The 18577-nt window shown below is 42.1% G+C and overlaps 1 protein-coding gene across 3 annotated transcripts in view; it reads right to left on the reverse strand.

Moving 5' to 3' along the window:
* Window positions 1–18577, reverse strand: part of SLC25A13 (solute carrier family 25 member 13) — a 185258-nt gene that overhangs the window by 51433 nt on the left and 115248 nt on the right. For 2 of the 3 annotated variants that reach the window (XM_055307441.1, XM_055307443.1), the window contains 4 exons: window positions 17723–17810; window positions 17079–17237; window positions 3778–3830; window positions 1901–1981 (listed from right to left, as the gene is read on the reverse strand). In XM_055307441.1, the coding sequence (XP_055163416.1) occupies window positions 1901–1981; window positions 3778–3830; window positions 17079–17237; window positions 17723–17810 (381 nt within the window). The remainder of the gene's footprint in view (window positions 1–1900; window positions 1982–3777; window positions 3831–17078; window positions 17238–17722; window positions 17811–18577) is intronic. The other variant, XM_055307442.1, reaches the window with a different exon arrangement.

The raw sequence follows: 18577 nt of genomic DNA on the forward strand, positions 1-18577 counted from the left end.
GCAAGATGCTGCTGCTTTAAAAACACACTGAAAATGGGATCCTCCATCTCACTGCACAGAGAGCTGAATGAAGGGCCTGAAATTTTTGCTACCTACAGAATTGCTCGCTTGAAAATTAAACTCTTACTTCTTAAAGCAGTGTTGGTGGGAGGTGGGGAGGCAAAATAGGAGACTTGAAACACCAAGGACCACAGTCTACCTACCTTTGAGATGAAGGATGGCAAACCTCATTTCACAGATATTTTAAGTAGCTGTAAAGCCCAAGTGGCTCCAATTTTAAGCCCATGTTTAGATCAGGTTTAAAGAAGGGCTGCACCACTTTACAGTAACAAGGCACTACTTCTGATGCCAATCTGTGCTTTGTGTTTGAAATGGGCGACCACAGACAAGAAAACAAGACCACCTACAGCAGACGATACATGCCACAACCCATCTCCCAGACCCGTGTGCAGGCAAAATATTTTCATTAAAAAGATAATAAACCTCCAGATTATTGCCAAAATCTTGAGCAGTATCACATAATTAATTTCACATTTTAAATTCTTACAGAGATATATAATCATGTCTTTTCAAGCAGGTTTAAAACCTGACTTTTTAAGAAAAACGAACCCACTTGACCTACAGAAACACCTTGCTATCTCAGGTCCTGTGCAACCAGTCTGGAGGCCAGGCCAGAGACAGCCCATGGACATGCCACTAGTTACTCAAACAGACACTACTATGGTTTCAAATGAATAGTACTTACCAGAAAGAGCAGCTTCCTCACCTCCTAATAATATTCTTTTTGATTATTATTATGTGTCCTCTTTATTTAGAACAATAAAGCTTCCTTTTTTCCATCCTGAATGCTCCTAAAGTTACAGGACAGGGGGACCCTACTTGGCCATCTACGACAGGTCAGTGATCAAACAGAAAGAAATCAGCAAGAGCCAAATTCCATCTATCTCTTAAGAATTACCAGGACTAGAACTTCTTAGCTCCTGCTACATTTAAGGAACTCCCATTCAAAGTCAGACAGAACAATAAGCCCTTTCCAAACAAAGGTTTAATATTCTCAGGTGTTTGCCCAGCATCTAAATGCAATGATTTTCAAGATTATTTTATGAATACCATTTCCTGCACAGAACAAGCTAATTAAAACAATAAGTGACCTCATCTTTCTTATAAGAAAAGAAACAGGTTTAGATGGAAAATATACCAATATTGTATTGCCCTAGTGATCAAAGCCCGTTTATTTAACCAACCTTATCTTTAAATAGCGCCAGTCTTTGTAGAAGAATTTAATTTACTTAAAGTATTTGCATTCACATGAACAAACCTGTACATGAGATAAAATGAGACATCATGTTTTGCTGAGCTTAAGAACAAGATGCAGGTTGTTCATCCATATAAAGAAATACTCATTCCAAGCAGTTTCAACAATGCGGAGCATACTCAGCCAGTTATTTCCCAGCATCCTTCCCCAGCACAGGGAAGCTCGAGGAGGTTCTGGGACTTGTAAAGTAAAGCAAAGCAGAGAGCTATGGCTGCCAACTCCAAACTACACATTTTAGTGCCTGACCCAGCAGAGGGTGCCGTGAGGAAAGAATGTACTACAAATTAACTTTAGAAAAAGGTGAGCAAAGATTCTTTGAAAGGCCAAACACTTCTGCCACAAATGACTTCTGTTGCAGAACCAACCGAAAGCAATGACGAATTTAACAGGCATGACTTAACAGGCAGTAAGATCAGAAACATTTACCCTTCCATCTCAGGAATAGTTCTTGTGCCCTAGAAGCCTCTGCCCTTGCACAGGATCTGTGGTTGAACAGAAGCCTTAGTCCACATTAGGTTACCACAGTGGGGATACACATGTGAAACAAGTCTTTTCAACACAGAGTTCTGCAAAAAAGGTACTTACACAGCCTCCGGCAAGAATTTCTGCTGCAAGTGGGACCGAACCATCTTTGCGCATAAATTTATCCCTCACAAAATCATTCACCTTGAAGAAAAATATTTATAGAAGCTGATGAAAAATATAAAGTCATTAAACACATATAAATATATAGCTGCAAATACGTTCTTCTCTTCTGTCCGTATATTGAAGTAATCATAACTGAATAAATTAAGGATCTTAAAGAATTTGAGAAGTGTCCTTAATAGCACATATGTAGTTTTTAAAAGGTGAATACATAAGTACTCCTGATGTTTCTGGGAGAAACTGAAAGATAGATGGCTTAGGGGTGCCTGGCTGGCTCGGGTCAGTGGAGTGTGAGACTCTTGATCTCCAGGTTGTGTGAGTTCCAGCGCGACACTGGGTGTAGCAATTACTGGGGGGGGGGGGGGGGGGGGGGGAATAGGGCAGCCCGGGCGGCGCAGCGGTTTAGCGCCACCTTCGGCCCAGGGTGTGATCCTAGAGACCCGGAATCAAGTCCCAGGTCAGGCTCCCTGCATGGAGCCTGCTTCTCCCTCTGCCTGTGTCTCTGCCGCTCTTTCTGTCTCTCATGAATAAATTTTTTAAAAATTCTTAAAAAAAAAAAAAAAAAGTCTTATAAAAAAAGAATAGATGGCTTGCTTATAAGCTTAAAATGCTTATATTACAATAGCATAAGAGACATTTTGACATGAGGGACAAGAAAACATATGTTTTATAAGTTAATAAACTGGTTTACAGAGTGATTAAAAATCACTTTCAAATCTGCTAACAAAATTTAATCTAAAGCAAAACTCATCATTGAGACAAAGTTGTTAAGCAGACTTTTCAGCTTAGAAGAAATTCAGGGTGCCTGAGTGGTTCCGTCGTTTAAGTATCTGCCTTCTGCTCAGGTCATGATCCCGGGTCCTGGGATCGAGGAGCCCTCTTGGGCTCCCTGCTCAGTGAGGAGCCTGCTTCTCCCTCTGCCACGGCCCCGCTGTGCCCCCCACCCCACCCCACTTGTGTTCTCTTGTGCTCTCGCTCTTAAATAAAATTAAAAAAAAAAAAGATTCAATATCTAAGAATTCTCAACATCAGTAATATTAATTTGAGTATAATAAACTCAAATTGTTATTTACTTCAAGCAGTCTTAAAAATCAGTCATGTTTTTGGAAGATATAACAACCCAGTAAAAGAATTTTAGGCATCAAGGCTACAGAGATCAATCTAAAAGTAGTGTTTAACTTCCTGGGGCTTTATGACCTTTGTAATATAACAGCAGCACCTGTCACATTCTACAAACTTCCTGAATATCTCCCATCTGTCATATGAGAGCCTAACACTGGATCAAGGATCAACTCAGACCCCTGAACAGGTGGCCTGGCAGATGCTTATAGAATATACCCTATACACGAATTCTATAAACACATGTAACTAAGCTTTAGAATCAGAAAAAATCTGGTTTTGAGTTCCTAACCTTCCACCCATGAATTGCGTGGACTAAATCCTGTGGGCCTCAGTTTCCTTATCTGTAAACTCTGGATCCCACTTTGCTTGAGATTAAACAATAACAGGTCATCCATGTAATGTACCAAATATGGTAGGGATGGAGGTAAATTTAGCTGCAGCTGCTGCCACTTTGGTGGTGGTGGTGGTGATTGTGGTAGCAGCCACCACAACTCTTGTTCAAATATAGCATTACATTTTTGAATGTTCAGTGTTCAATGGAGGACAGTGAAATGCTGTGTGTGATAAGTGCCCTAGGTTCGAGTTAGCTAGCACCTTGAGGAAATACAAACCTGCTATTTCCCATAAGAATATCTGCTAGGTTCCTGAGTGTGTGCAAACTCCCTGCATAAGCATCATCAACTCAAAAGACTTACTGTAAGTTTTATGGCCTTCTCTGGGGCAACTCCCAATAACTGTGGCAACAGACCTAAAAAACAACAAAAAGTAGAAGTATGTTAAATAAATTACCATTAACTAAACAAATCAACAGCTCTAAAGAAGGGATCACCATCTGAACACTGGGTCAATCTTTGCTGTAATTTTCTGCTATTACTTTTAATGAGAATATGAGAAATGGAATGTGTAAGTACAAATGTGTCTAATAGCCACATCAGGCCCAAGGTAAATTCCCTCTTATATTCTGGGTCGTTTGCACGTTGGATAAATCAACATTATTAGTGATATAGGAAATCTCATTATTCTGTAAGTTTGTTCTTTTCCCTCCTGCCTCTTAAATAAGTTAAACAAGTATACTTTAGCGAATATATCGTTTTTTTCTAATACCTTTCTCCTCTCCCTACACCCGAAGGCCCACAGTTTAGTCATTCATTCATTTAGCAACTATGACTTGGTAATAAGCACAAGACAAACAAGGTTCTTGGTCTGACTAGCCTCAGACAGAAGGGAGGGAGAGGCTGTTCTGAAGAGGTGACAATTGGGGTAAGATGTACTTCCGGAAGGAGAACAGATAAGGCAAAGAACACAGAGTAGGAACAAGGCTGGTGTGCTCAAAAATGAGGGTGAACACTGGTGAGCCACCTCGCAAAAAAGGCATGAAGAGTGGCACAGGTGGGGGCCGAGTGCTACAGCTACATCATAGGCCAGAATCCTGAGCTTGGTAACATTCTAAGTTAGATGAGAAGTAATTACAAGCCTCAATAAGGAGAGTGATACACTAATTCATTTTTTAAAAAGACGACTCTGGCTGCTATGTGGAAAAAAGACAGGACATACGAATAGATGGATGTGTGTGTGTGTGTGCCTGTGTGTATGTGTGTAGGCACGCACGCATGCCAGGAAAGGAGACAGAGAAAGAAAAACTGGTTTGGTGTGAATACCTAGGGAGAGAGGAAACCTGGGGAGAGCAACAGCTTTCGGGTGAGAAGTGATAAAAAGCTGTTTTAAACGTGTTGAGTGGGAATTATGTATTGGAGCACAGGAGGAAGATGCCTTTGACAGGAAAGGGTTGCTTCTGGGAAATCACTCACAACAGGATCAGGCCTATATACATAAATGTAAACTAAAAAATGTAAACTAAAAAATGTTACAATTTTCATTTGTTCTAAGAAAATACAATCAAAGGCAGATGCCTTTTCTTGGAAATACACAGTGAGCTAACCCTGAGGATCAGAACATACTGTTTCCCATGTCATCCTGCCATCTTTGAGAGGGACTTCACAGTGTCAGCCTTGGTCAGTAAAGACAATTTTTTAATCCATCAACATAAGAAGGTCCACTTGCAATCTCTTCTGAGACCAGTCTGGCACACACCGTCATTCTAAGCCTGTGGCCAAAAGTCCCTAGCCTGAGGGCAGTCTGTGTACAGCCCACAGATGCGTTTTATTGAGAAGCACAAGGTTTCCAACATAACATGAGCTTATTGTGAGAGATGTAAAGACAGACAGAGGGACACCTGGGTGGCTCAGTGGTTGAGCATCTGCCTTCAGCTCAAGGCATGATCCCGGGGTCCTAGGATCAAGTCCCGCATCGGGCTCCCCTCAAGGAGCCTGCTTCTCTCTCTGCTTATGTCTCTGCCTCTCTGTGTCTCTCATGAATAAATAAATAAAATCTTAAAAAAAAAAAAGACAGACTGGTCAACGGATAGATCGATCGGACAGCTCTGGACCTCGTTCTGACATTCTGGCAATCTGCTTCAGCTGGATGAGGCTCTGCCTTTTAGGACCCAACTATCAGTTCTCCAAGGTCCCCCCACTCCCTAATGCATTGAGAACAACGGCCATTCATCATTTTTCTTGCTCCGTTGCTATCTTCACAGAAATGTTTTTCTGTGCCTCTGGTTCTACAAAAAGCACAAACAGCTTCATGTTTTAGAAAAAAATGGGAGGACACTCATTTCATTATGGAATTCAATGATAAGGATGCTGATGCTAATGAAAATGTTCTTTAAACACAGCTGACCTAAAAATAGCTATGTTGTGTCAAGCACCTTAAGCACTTTACTGACTCATTTAATCCTTATAACCACTCTGCAGAGAGGAAACTGAGGCATATAGAGATTCATCTGTTCTGAATCACCCAGCTGATAAATGGTGAGGGTGGGCTTCGAACCTGAGCCTTCTTCCTCAAGAGTCCATGCTTATAGACAACACTCATTTGTTCTGTGCTCCATGGCAAATGTGTATCTCCTTCTCACACCTTGCCTCCTTTCTTCACGTACATAACCTGCCTGGATCCTAGAAACATTGGAGGTTACAAAGTCTTCTCAAGGCTGCCATCTCTGGAGCCTGCTTCACCCCAGACCCACAGCTGATCGCACAAGAATAAGACACCTAAAACACGTGCAGGCCATGAGTCCAGCAACCTGGGCCTTATGAGCTAGTAGCCTTAAGTGGAGCTAGCCAGTTGGGAATCTTTGCCTAGGAGGGTAACAGAGTCCTCAGAGTGAAGAGCCAGTCAGTACAGAGGCACAGACGAAGTAGATACCCTGGAGAGTAGGGAGTGCGGCTGGCTGAAACCCTAGATTGGCTAATGCCTCAATGAAGCAAGAGCAACATGACGATAAGAAAAGGAAGTGGAAAGGCAGAGAAGAGAACATGAAGCCAATGCAACAAAGACACCAAAGAAGGAGCAGACAGCCCATAAGGGTGCGCAGGTAGGAGTGGCTTTGACCATCTTCTGGTCCCTATGAGGCCAGGTTCCAGGAATATTCCTGCCCTGGAATCACTGTATCTCCCCTTCTTTCTCAACTATACTCTTACCAAAACTCTGCTCTCACTAGTTGGAGAAGGGCTATGTTCTTATAACTGAAACAACCCAAAGCAGTGCAGAATACAGGAATATGCAACTATCTGAGCCAAGCAAGTGCTCTTATTCAAAGTAAGCATTCCCTCCTCCTAAACTACATTCCCTTAGGAATTTACAGTGTCTCTAATCTGAGAAGAGAGGCTTTGTTATTACTATATGGAAGGATACTTACTTACTTTCTACAGGTAAAATATCAGAATGAGCTGTTTTACTACACCTTAACATTTACAATATCCATTTTACTCTGTATTTGGGTCAAGTACCAAAATGTTTAAATATTTACTTGCTAGATATATTTTTCTCATCATTAAATTGTAGACCCAAACCATGAATGGGTTGAAAGCACTGTGATTTATAGGATGATCTCTTGTCTCTATAACTACCCCGTGACAGTCTTTTAAAATGACTAATAAAAAACAGCCCTCAGAGCCAAATGACTGCGGTGCTGGACACAATCACTTCAGCCAGCCTTTTAAGCTATTGAGATTTGTCTCTCACTATAAATTTAGTAATGTACCATGAACAGCAAAAAACAAAACCAAACCAAAGAGAAAACCCTGTATTTAAGACTAAATATAGGGCAGCAAATATTTATTTGTTCAGCAAACATTTACCAAGTGCCTTCTGAGTGCCTGGGACTGGAAGGAAGTGGGATGGACGGGATAGGGTCTGTGCCGCCCCCAGGAGAAATTCTCAGTGTAAAAGAAAAGGAAACCCTATGTGTCTCTGTGTGCTTAAGAGGAGATAAAGCACCAAAAAATAGAGAAGTAAGTACCGTAACCCAGAAGCATCAGAGAACTACGAGCATATAGTGGAGAGAACCAGTTTCCCGCAGGAGGGAGGAAAGCACTGGAGAGGAGGCACTAGACCCAGACCTGAAAGGAAAGGTAGAGGTTCACTGGAGAAGAGACATGGGTAAGTGCCAAAATCTCAAGACCTTGGCACAATAAGGATTGGGACAAGATCACTGAGGGCTGTGGCTGGATCCCAGACCTGATGCTAAGTAACTATAGGAGTGACAGTGACAATGGCCAGGATTTGGGGGCACTTCCTGCATGTCAGGCACTATTCTACGAGCTTTATGTGGAGTCACACATTTAATCCATACAAGTCAAAACAGTAACTCAATATAAGTTATTTTTATCCCATCAGCAGAAACCAAAGGAGACTTTAAGGAGCCTGCCAAAGGAGACACTCAGCTAGCAGATGGGGGGATGGATTCACTCCAGGTGGTCTGGCCATAGGGGGTACTCATGAGAGACAGAGAGAGGCAGAGACACGGGTGGAGGGAGAAGCAGGTTCCCTGAGGGGAGCCCGATGTGGGACTCGATACCCAGACCCCAGGATCACAACCTGAGCCGAAGGCAGACGCTCAACTGCTGAGCCACCCAGGTGCCACCATAGGGGATAGGATCACAACCTGAGCCGAAGGCAGACGCTCAACTGCTGAGCCACCCAGGTGCCACCATAGGGGATACTCCTATCTGGTGCACAGTACTGCTTCTCTCCCAAGTCACACGGAGGAGCTTGGGCCAAATCCTGTAGCCAGGGGGGTGGCTTTGAAAGTCAAGAGTCAAGTTCAAAAAGTATAAAGTTTTAGAGGCAGGTGAAAGACAGGCGGGAAGGTCAGAGCCCTGTGCAGGGAGAATAATTGAGAGGTTAAAGCAACATAATCAGAGGCTGTAAGTTTCACTAATGAATAACTTCAACTCAGTAAGAATAAAACCAAAGTACAGATCCATTCCCAAGACTTGGGCCAGATGTTGGCCCGTGGGGAGGCAGTGGATGAGGACTGTTCTTGTGGTGACTGCCCTGGCTAAATGGGGAAACAAAGTTGCCCGTGGACTAGAACCTAAGCACCACTATAGACCTGGGCCTTGACACCCTCAGCCTGGGGTAAATGCCCTTTGGAAAGGATCATGATCTGTGGACAATGAAAAGTCACAGAAGTGGGGATTTCACTTACCCTCCTGGTTCCCTGGATAGTAGGTGGCAGTGGGGAGGAGGGGAGGAATGGACGTGGCTCAGTAATGCCTAGAACAGCCAATCCTGTTATGGTACTTCAACAAGATCACACTGAAGTTTAAAGTACATATATGTCTGACATCTGGGTAACTCAGCAGAAAATTTAGGCTTCTAATAGGAGATGTTTCTGTTGGATTCTGGAAACTCATTTTAACAGAGAATGGATGTGTGTGTTGTTTCTGACTTGTCAAAACAGCAGTCATTTTCCAACTGCCTCAAATGAAATTTATTAGTGTGGTTAGTTTTCTAATCTTCTCATTTTAGTTCAGCTCCATCAGCACATATGGCAATGCTTCCTTGGCAAACTTTACCAGAAGGCTGCTAATGCGAGAAAAGATTTACAGGGTACAATATTAATATAGTATTTGGTCTTCAAATTTCATAGGTTTGAGATATAAATCACACTATCCCCTCTGATCCCAGTCTCAACGAGAACTGAGCTAGAGGTGTGGGATGTAAGCCCACCTTGGGAACCTCCAACCTGAGTTGGAGGCACCCCAAAAAGAGATCCCTGGGAGCAGTGTGCTGGATCAGAAGGCTACTATGCTATTATTTACTTAAAAACCTTTTAGAAATATAATTCTAAATCTCAGAGTTGGAAGGTACTCTGAAAGAAACTCATTAATAATGCTCGCCTAATTGAAGCAATTTATTTCCAATGTCTTGGCAGCAACATGAATGAGCTGGAGCCTGGGCTTTGGAGGTTGACAGACCTGGGCTGGAATCCTAGGTCGGTACCGTTTTCATGCTGAGTGATCTTGGAATGTTAGTCTTTGAACTCTAGGTTCCTCACTGGTAAATCAAGGATGCTAATGATGACTCAGTGGTTTATTATGGCAATTATATGAGTAAATGTGTACAAAGAGCTAGACACTATTCACAACCTCCATTATGCATTCAAAAATGTGATGTTTCTATCTGTTCAAGGCATGTCCTTGATTCTCTTTCCTGCTTACAAGAGGCAATTCTGCCTGAATAATGTTCAAAGTCCAGAGTTCAGCATGGAGTATAATGCTGTCCCCAGAGCATTATGCCTATCCTTCGAAGAGCCATCCCCAAGACGTGAGAGCACACCTGGTCGGAGAGTACCTAGTGGCCCTGCTTATTACTCTGTGCAAAGATAAGGAAGTAGCACAGACATTAACAACACATCTTTACATTTTTAAGTTAAAATAAAATGTTTCTGTAAACAAAGAAGTTAAACACTGCTCAACCTCTGATGATAAGCAACTCTTTACACAATGTAATTTCTACTCCATGGCAGAAGAGCCAGGTGATTAAGAGTGTGGAGTCTGGATCCAGGATGATAGGTCTGCATGCTGATTCTGTTATCCCTTAGCTGTGTAACTGGGGCAACCTAACCCCATCTCTTTGGACCTTAGTTTCTATGTATATAAAATGGAAATAAACAGTATCATCTTCATGGGGTAGTTCTGAAGGTGAAATGAGTTCATATACATAAAGCCCTCCACGTACACAGAAAGTCCGACAGAAGTTGACTTTTGTTGTTGTTTGTTTTTGTCTTCATCAATATCACCATCATCGCCATCCTCTTCCTTCATGGAAACTGGAATCTGGAGAGCTTGTCCCAAGTCCGTAAGTGTTTGGTGATTCTGCAGTGAGTTGAATTTATTCAGCCCCCTTGTGCTCAGCATTTCCCTGGTCCCTCTACTAGACTTACTGCTCCAACTTTCTTCTTTACTCTGTTAAGGCTTTTCTTCTGGCCCAGACTGTTCCAAAACTTTTCTCTGGGCTCCGCCTGGCATCGGGCTAGGACCTGGCACTGACCAGCCCTCTCACACAACCAAAAGGAGGTGGAGGTATGGTGGGCATCCACATCATGCCTCCTCACCTCTCTCTCCAGGTTCCGAGTATCAGGCTCTTCTAACATTGGGCACTGGAAGGTGGCAGGACCAACTTGTTGGTTAGCAGCTGGTAATCAAATCAGAGTCCAGGCACATGTGGGGCACTGGGCTTAGGCAGAGCAGTCAGTTGGGAGCCAGGCTGACAGCCACATATAGTGGCTATCCCCAAACAGCACCCTGGACAAGACAGGCAGGAGCACAGATGTCAAAGGGTCAGCCACGACAAGGAAGAAACTCTGTAACTAAAGCAGCATCTCTGTCTCAGGGCAGACAAAAACATGCTCAAGAGTGGCCAGCGTGGTCCTGAGGAAGGGAATGCCAAGTATGTCAAATGGAGTAGGAGACATTTGGGGTACAGTCTGGTAGGGGAAATGAGTACATAAATGATCCCTATTCCTCTAGCGAAAGGCACATGAAGCACTTTTTTGTGTTATCTAATTTCAACCCAGAGGAAACCCCTCCGATGTTAAATTCTTAGCCTCCTGACCTCCCCCACAGAGGCCCCTACACTTGCCCTCATCTTCCCAGAGAGCCCGCCTTGCTTTCAACATCAGATTATCCTTCATTCTGGAGCTATCAGCACTCTGGGCGCCCTGTCTCACAGCTTTTATTCCTGCTCCTAGTTCCATGGCCTTCTCTCTTCACTTGTTCAAGCCTTCTTTCCTCCCTCCTCCTCCAACCACTTGTCTGTCCACTTTGACTCATATTGCCTTGAGGCATGAGGCATTTCCACCCTCCCTACTGAGCTATCCCCTTTCAGAGCCCTCCGATCTGCACAGGCTCCTAGGGAGCCACCCCACACGGACTATGCAGTGGAGCTGGGGACATGGTAGGGCTGAGGGCACAGTGCAGATTTCAGATAAAAATAATTGGTTATCTGGGTTAAATGTTTCACTCCAAATGTCAAGAACCAGCTAATATCTTAGCCATGGCTTAGGATGCTTTAGAGGCTGAGTGTCAAAAATGTAAATGAATGTTACAGATGATAGTCTAGAAAGGATTTAGTTCCTTTGACTCCTCTCTTTTGGGGCTGGCTTTCTAGAAGTGAAGATTATTGGGAAGAAAGGTCATATCCTCTCCTTCAGTTTGTCACTCTGGTCCTCGGCAACTCCTGCTTACCTTTTCTTCTACTTCAACTAACTCCTTGCTGCTGAAATTTAATCTGTTCTGCTTGCTTCAGCCTCAGCAATGGCAGCAGCTGGTTATAAACTACCATTCTAGAGGCCCAGCGCTAACTCAGTCTTTTCTTTGCTGGACTATGTCTACTTCAATATTTTTGTCATCCTTCCCAGCTTCCCATCCTTTTAAGTTTCCCACCAGTGTTCTCATCTGGCCCTCTCAAGCTTCTGACAATGCACCCACCCACCTTGGTCTGACCTTTGCCTCCTGAGTTGACACGCTGTGCTCGGTACAGTTGGTTCACTGTAGATTTCCGCAGATGTGATTACCCAGCTCATGGTTTCCTAGAAGCAAATATTTGCTTTCTGATCTTTTTACAGCCTTTATACCCTAAATTAATATATGCAAAAACGAACCAAAGAAATAAGATTCAAACCAATCTACTTTGTGCTCATCAGAAGCTCTGCTGGACGTGGATAGACACTCATGACTTGGCACAGTTCAAGGATTCACGGTAGCTGGTTCCAAGACACATGCGTTAAGTTATGCAAAACAGTTGTAGAAACTTCAATCATTTTATTTTGGTGCTAGAATTTTTTTAAATTTATTTTTATCCACAAGAATTACGCAAAGAGGAATTTCACTGTCGACCCATGTAATTTGGGTCCCCCCTTCTATAGAGCCATTAACCATAAGAAGAGGTCTAACTTAAACTAGCTGTCTGACAAAACTTCCTTCCAGAATGCAAACATATCAATAACTTCCTGAGATATCACCACAATATCCTCTAGATGTCACCTTGAGAACATTCCAGGATGGAAAACGACTGCTTTTGTACCACACAGATAACTTGAAAGACTGTAAGCCCAGATAACATCTAAGACTCTATAAGCCCAGATCAATGATCCAATTAAAAAAATTTTTTTTTTTTGCAAATTAACTCAAAAATTGTGCTCCAAATTAATTTTAATTATAAAATGATCTAATTTTTTAAAAAGATTTTATTTATTTGAGAGAGAGCGAGAGCGCGCGAAGCACAAGCAGGGGGAGCAGCAGAGAGAGAGGGAGACGCAGACTCCCCACTGAGCAGAGGGCCCAATACAGGGCTCCAACCCAGGACTCTGGGGATCATGACCTGAGCCGAAGGCAGACACTTAACTGACAGAACCACCCAGGCATCCCCTAATTTCTCTTTCTGGCAGATGTCCCTTATGGCTTCTCCCACCAAAGAAACAAAAAGAAAAGCCTCCCTTTAAGAAGTACTTCTCATGGTTCAGATTTCTCTTGAATCTTTCTTCCCAAAGATCCTCCCCCCAAATTTTTGAATTTCTAAGGCTGCTCATCTCATTTCCTGAAGCATCTGAGAGAGGAGAGTACAGCGAAGTTTAAAGGCAGAGATTAGTTATTCCTGGACTGGTAAGAGCATTTAATAGGGGACGATTACCCAAGTAACTGTTTCTCTTTAATATGCCAAGTCACTATCAGGCCAATAACTGACTCATTTGGTCATGTGGTTCTTTCAAATTAAATGAGCTGTCAGGTACTTCATTAAGGATTTTAAACGCCCAAGTGCATGAAATCAATCTGGGGAGGGGGGCAGAAATAAGGGAAGACGATCACAAGTGACTTCAGAAGATCTGGATTATCTTAAGGGTTATTTCTCTTCATACAGATAGACTTAGCCTGGGGATCTGATTTTCCAAAATTATGAAAAACCCCTGGAAAAGCAATCATTTTCATGTAAAGAAAGTAGTGTATATAATAGAGAAGGTCTGCAGAGTCAATCTCAGAGGATTTTCAAGGGGATCTTTCCTTCCCTCCAAAATAAGAGATGCTCAGAGACAAGGGAACAAAGAGCTGCAGAGAGACATGGAGAGTAGGATCTAAGAACCCCCCACCCCCACCCATCTGAAAACGATTCCTGGCTGGAGGCACAGGACACTGAGGACAGTTGTGGACACTGCCTGCAGCTGTGTTATCAAACCCCTTTGGACTCCAGGGTGATGACCCAAATGCACTCCCCATATAGGACTGGATAACCTCACAGACTGTGTGCAGAGGCTGGCGGCTGCCAGGGAAATCAAAGAGAAAAGCCACCTGTGGTGGAGTGCTCAGGAGTTCGTTAGAAAGAACCTTCATTTTAGTTGTTCCACAAGGAATTACTTCTTGATACAAAAACAGCGCCCCTTTAGAGATCTGTATTCTTGTTATGGGAAGAAAAGGAAAAAAGAGAGGGAGGAAGATGCTTATTAACCTTATAATAAGGATACATCTGCAAGTACCTTCTTTCAGGGTTAACTGCCAACTTTTTTCCAAAATATGCACAAAGATAATTTTAAAATAGGGGGAGAGACCTTACTTATGCAACATTCCCAAATTATACTATTCAGGAAATATTAGCAATTATATATGTATTGATGCAGAAAAATTACATGTTAAGCAAAATTCCATAATAGAAAAAATATGCTCCATATTTCAAAACATGTTTATAAATTAGAGATGTCCTCTGACACCTTCTCACATCCTGCTAGGTGAAGCGTTATCAGAGGCAATTCTAAAATTCCCAAAATTGAAATTCAAGTTTCCCTTAAAATAAAATTTTTAAACAGTAAAATTACATCTAATGAGAAATTTATAGTCAAAGAATCACATGTAGGCTGTGTTCTCTATTGAATTTGCACACATAGGTTATAAGAGTGATGATTCCCAGGAGTACCTCAGATTCTTGTTGTTTCTATTATAATTTGTGCTACTACTGATGGATTCACATTTTCATCTGATCTTTCTCTCACTCTCATGACAAGCATTTATAACTTAGTAGTTACATACAATTATTAATTATTGATTATGTGCAAGGCACTAAAGAGAACTGGTCCCCAACTAATCAATAATAGGAACAGGTCATTTTTATGAAGGAAGGTTATAAATCTTTTTTTCTCACTTAAACTGCCAATCATTCCTTTGCTCTCAAGATCCAAATTAAAGAATGAAACCAAACAAGGTTTTACAGTAAATCTTTTGCTTTAAAATCACTTACTAGAAAATAGAAGAAATAAAGAGGAAATGAACAGAGGTGACTCCCAGAATGAATCTTCTTTTTTTTTTAAATTTTTTTTAAAATTTATTTATGATAGTTACACACACACACAGAGAGAGAGAGAGAGAGAGAGAGAGAGAGAGGCAGAGACACAGGCAGAGGGAGAAGCAGGCTCCATGCACCGGGAGCCCGACGTGGGATTCGATCCCGGGTCTCCAGGATCGCGCCCTGGGCCAAAGGCAGGTGCCAAACCGCTGCGCCACACAGGGATCCCCCAGAATGAATCTTCTTATACTCACATTCTACCTAGCATCCTCTGACAGGGAACCACTTAGGGTTCAGGCAGCCAAAACAGGTAAGAGAAATAGCTATTCCTTTAGCTATTTAGAACCAGGAAAAGAAGGAGGACTGCCTCTTTGGTTTTCAAAGCAAGCTTCCATCTCTAATAGGTGGGCCGACTCTCCTACCCTAAAGAGTTAAAACCAGCCCCCACTCCCCCACCCCCACCCCCATTTACAGATGATAATCTCTAAAACAGCAAGAGGTTTGTGGGATGACCATATCAGCTCTGCACTCAGGTATGCTTTAAGCTGTTCCATCTATGGGGCTAAAAGAACAAGTTAGGGAAGGAAATCTGGATACAACAAAGAATCAAGATGTGTCAGACTGGTCAAAGAGGAAGGAGAAGGGACTCAACATTAAATCAAACGAGGTCAACATATGCATATTAAAAACATTCAGCAGGATAAAAAGTATTTCTCACAATCCTACAGGCACTTAATCCAATACCGAGGGAAGGCCATGAAATTAGTTTGTGAAGCAATGGAAAGGCTCAGACGTCCTTTTGGCTTAACACTCAAAGCTCTCCAGGCAGAGAACAACCTATGTGAACAGGTAAGGTGGCAGCCTTTGCCTTAATCACTGCAAAGCAAGCACTGTGACATTAACCTTGTACTACTTGGGAGACATTTCATTTGTGAGGTTTGTTGTCACCAGGAGCAAAGAGTATTTCAAATGAAGGCAGTGACCCTGTAAGGGTCATCATCAATCACCTAGGGTCAAAGACCTCCCCAATTGTAAGAAGAGGCAGGGGGTGAGGGAAAGAGGGTAGAGAAAAAGATCAAAAGGACTTTGATGAGAGTTATCTACCTACACAATAGGACCTGCAAAATGGAACTACTCTGGAGTTTAAAACCCCCTAGTTTTGAAGGTGAGAGATTTCAAGAGGGGTCTTTGTTTTTTTTAAACTTGGATGCTTAAGATGAAGGATGAAGTCAGCAGATGGCAGAAGAGGCCTAGAGGCACAGATTTATGTGGCTGCCAGTTTCAAGGTCTGTCCCTACAAAGTACTAAATACTATTTTCTTCTAGAGCAAGCACTGGCAGGAAGGGGAGACCCCGCCAACAGTGCAGTTGCCAAATGGCAAAGTGGCTCAGCTTGAATGGCCTTGCAAAGCTGTATTTTATTTTATTTATTTTTGAAAGAGAGAATGCAAGCCCAGGGGTAAGGATGGGGCAGCGAGCAGAGGGAGAAAGAATCTTAAGCAGGCTCCATGCCCAATGCAGAGCCTGGGGCTCCATCTCACAACCCTGAGATCATGACCCTCACCAAAACCAAGAGTTTGATGCTTAACTACCAACCCACCCAGATGCCGACAATACTATATTTAAGCTGATGCAAATATACTCACTTCTTTTCTCTTTGTACAAGGTAACACAGAGGTTGGGAAGTAAAGTCAAGCCTCTACAGGCCAATACCAATGGAAAACCAGCCAGGATCTGTGGGATCTTTTCTATTAGTGATGACATACATTTTGCTACTGTCCTCCTTGCTTCGTGAACCTTAGATGGCTGAAGAGCAGGTGAATAAGACTACCTGTTTGAGTGGCGTATGAATCAACTCCAGTGGGTAGAGAGTCAGAGGAAGGGGCAATTTCAATCTAAAGAAGAGGCAGTAAAGGAGGTTCCACCTGATAGACTTTTGGGGGATATATTCAAGGACTATCATTAATCTCTGTCCCATCCCAGGATGCCTTTCCCTTTGAGCTGGTGAGTGGAGTTACTTCAAGAAGATAAATCATATGAGAGCCTTTTAAAAAACCCACTGAAGATATTTAGAAAAAAAAATAATTATTTTAATAAATAAAACATAATAAAAGGCAATATAAATGGCTTTCAGATTATGGGCTGTTTCGATTTGCCATGCCCTGGATGCCTCCAGCCTACTCCCATTAGCATGGATAATTGAGAATCTGCCACATTTCCATTGTAATGCAGTCTCCCTAATCCATTTCAGGCATGCAGATGGAAAACCAAACCTTCTGGCTACTATTTCACCTTACGTGAATTTAGCACATGGCACTAACCTCTATACAGTCCAAAGAAGCCTTCATAGCGTAGCACTTTCTTAAAACAGTCAAAGCTGTTTTTATACATAAGTTCTCCCACGAAAGAGCCAGTTGATCGTTGGTTCTGCATTCGAGTTTTTACAAGATCAATAGGATATACAGCAGTGGCTCCAACAGCTAAAATGAAATAATACCAATATTTCAGAAGGAAGTAAGATCAGAGGAAAAGGGAAAGTGGTCAAACGTCAAAGAGAAGTCTGATGAAGGAAAGGAACAAATTATGCACATATAGACTTTAAAACTGCACTAACCTTCCTAATAAATAACTATGGATTTTTCACTGAAGTGTCTCCGGATATGATGATGTCATAGACAGTTCAAATGTGCAAAAACACATCCCCTACAGCCTAATCTCATTATTCACCCATCTTAAAAAAAAAAAAAAAAAAGGCCTATCTGAAGATAAAAGAAAAAGTCCCTGATCACATGCAGGTATGGAGGGAGTTCCCTTTGCTCTTGTTCCATTTCAGAAGTGCAGACAGGAAACTGGCTTGGAAAGGCCAAGGATGGCTCTGTCCTTTGATACTGTAAGGTGGAAAATCAGAGGAAAAAAAACCAGAGGAATAATAAAAGTGATAAATTTGTACTCATCCATGACTAACCTCCAGCAATAGAACCCAGACCAAACCTGTAGGCTGATTCTGCAACCTGCAGGAGAATGGGTCGGGACGAGTCCACTGAGGCCTTCTTCTTTGCACATATGGAAGTCAGACGGGGGGGGGGGGGCAGGAGACAGAAAGAAGGACAGTCCATGAGCACATATGATTTTTTTAAATCACCCCACTGAATTCCAAATTCACAACATCAAAGAGGAAGGTAGGGTTAGATTCTGTTGTTCTTATTAATAAAAAGTTATTACTGTTGTTAATGTTGAAAAATAAAATCTGAACATAATGAGAACCATTATGGACCCCTGCCCCCAAATGTTACAAACCTATTTTCAAATGTTTAATTCTTACCAGTGATCAAGGAGATACTAACTTAAAAACACTAATGAGACATCATTCTTTATCAAACAAACTGGTAGGTTTGGGGGATTTCTGTTCATTCATTTTAGTGAAGTGTACTTAACCTACAATGTATTAGTTTCAGGTGTAAAATAGGGTTTTAACACTGAAGTATTTTGTGAATTGTTCACCATGACAAATCTAACTATCATCTGTCACCATAGTTTGTTTTCTAATGGCAACACCCAGCCTGGCAAGAGTTGATAGAAACAGGGCCTCCCAAATCTGCCATTTAATCTAGCATAAACCTGAAGAGAAACTTGGTAACATACACCCAAACTCCTGTACTGAACATCTGACCCTGTGATTCTACTTACAAAAAAATATCAGACTAGAAAATAATCATGTAGGTAAATCATGAGTAAGTAAATGAGAGATCAAGCTACCAGAATGTTAAAAAGCAACAGTATTCAAGAGCAAAAACTCTGAAAAATCCCCTAAATGTCCAAT

Source organism: Nyctereutes procyonoides, unplaced genomic scaffold (assembly GCF_905146905.1).
Source record: "Nyctereutes procyonoides isolate TBG_1078 unplaced genomic scaffold, NYPRO_anot_genome, whole genome shotgun sequence".
NCBI lineage: Eukaryota > Metazoa > Chordata > Mammalia > Carnivora > Canidae > Nyctereutes > Nyctereutes procyonoides.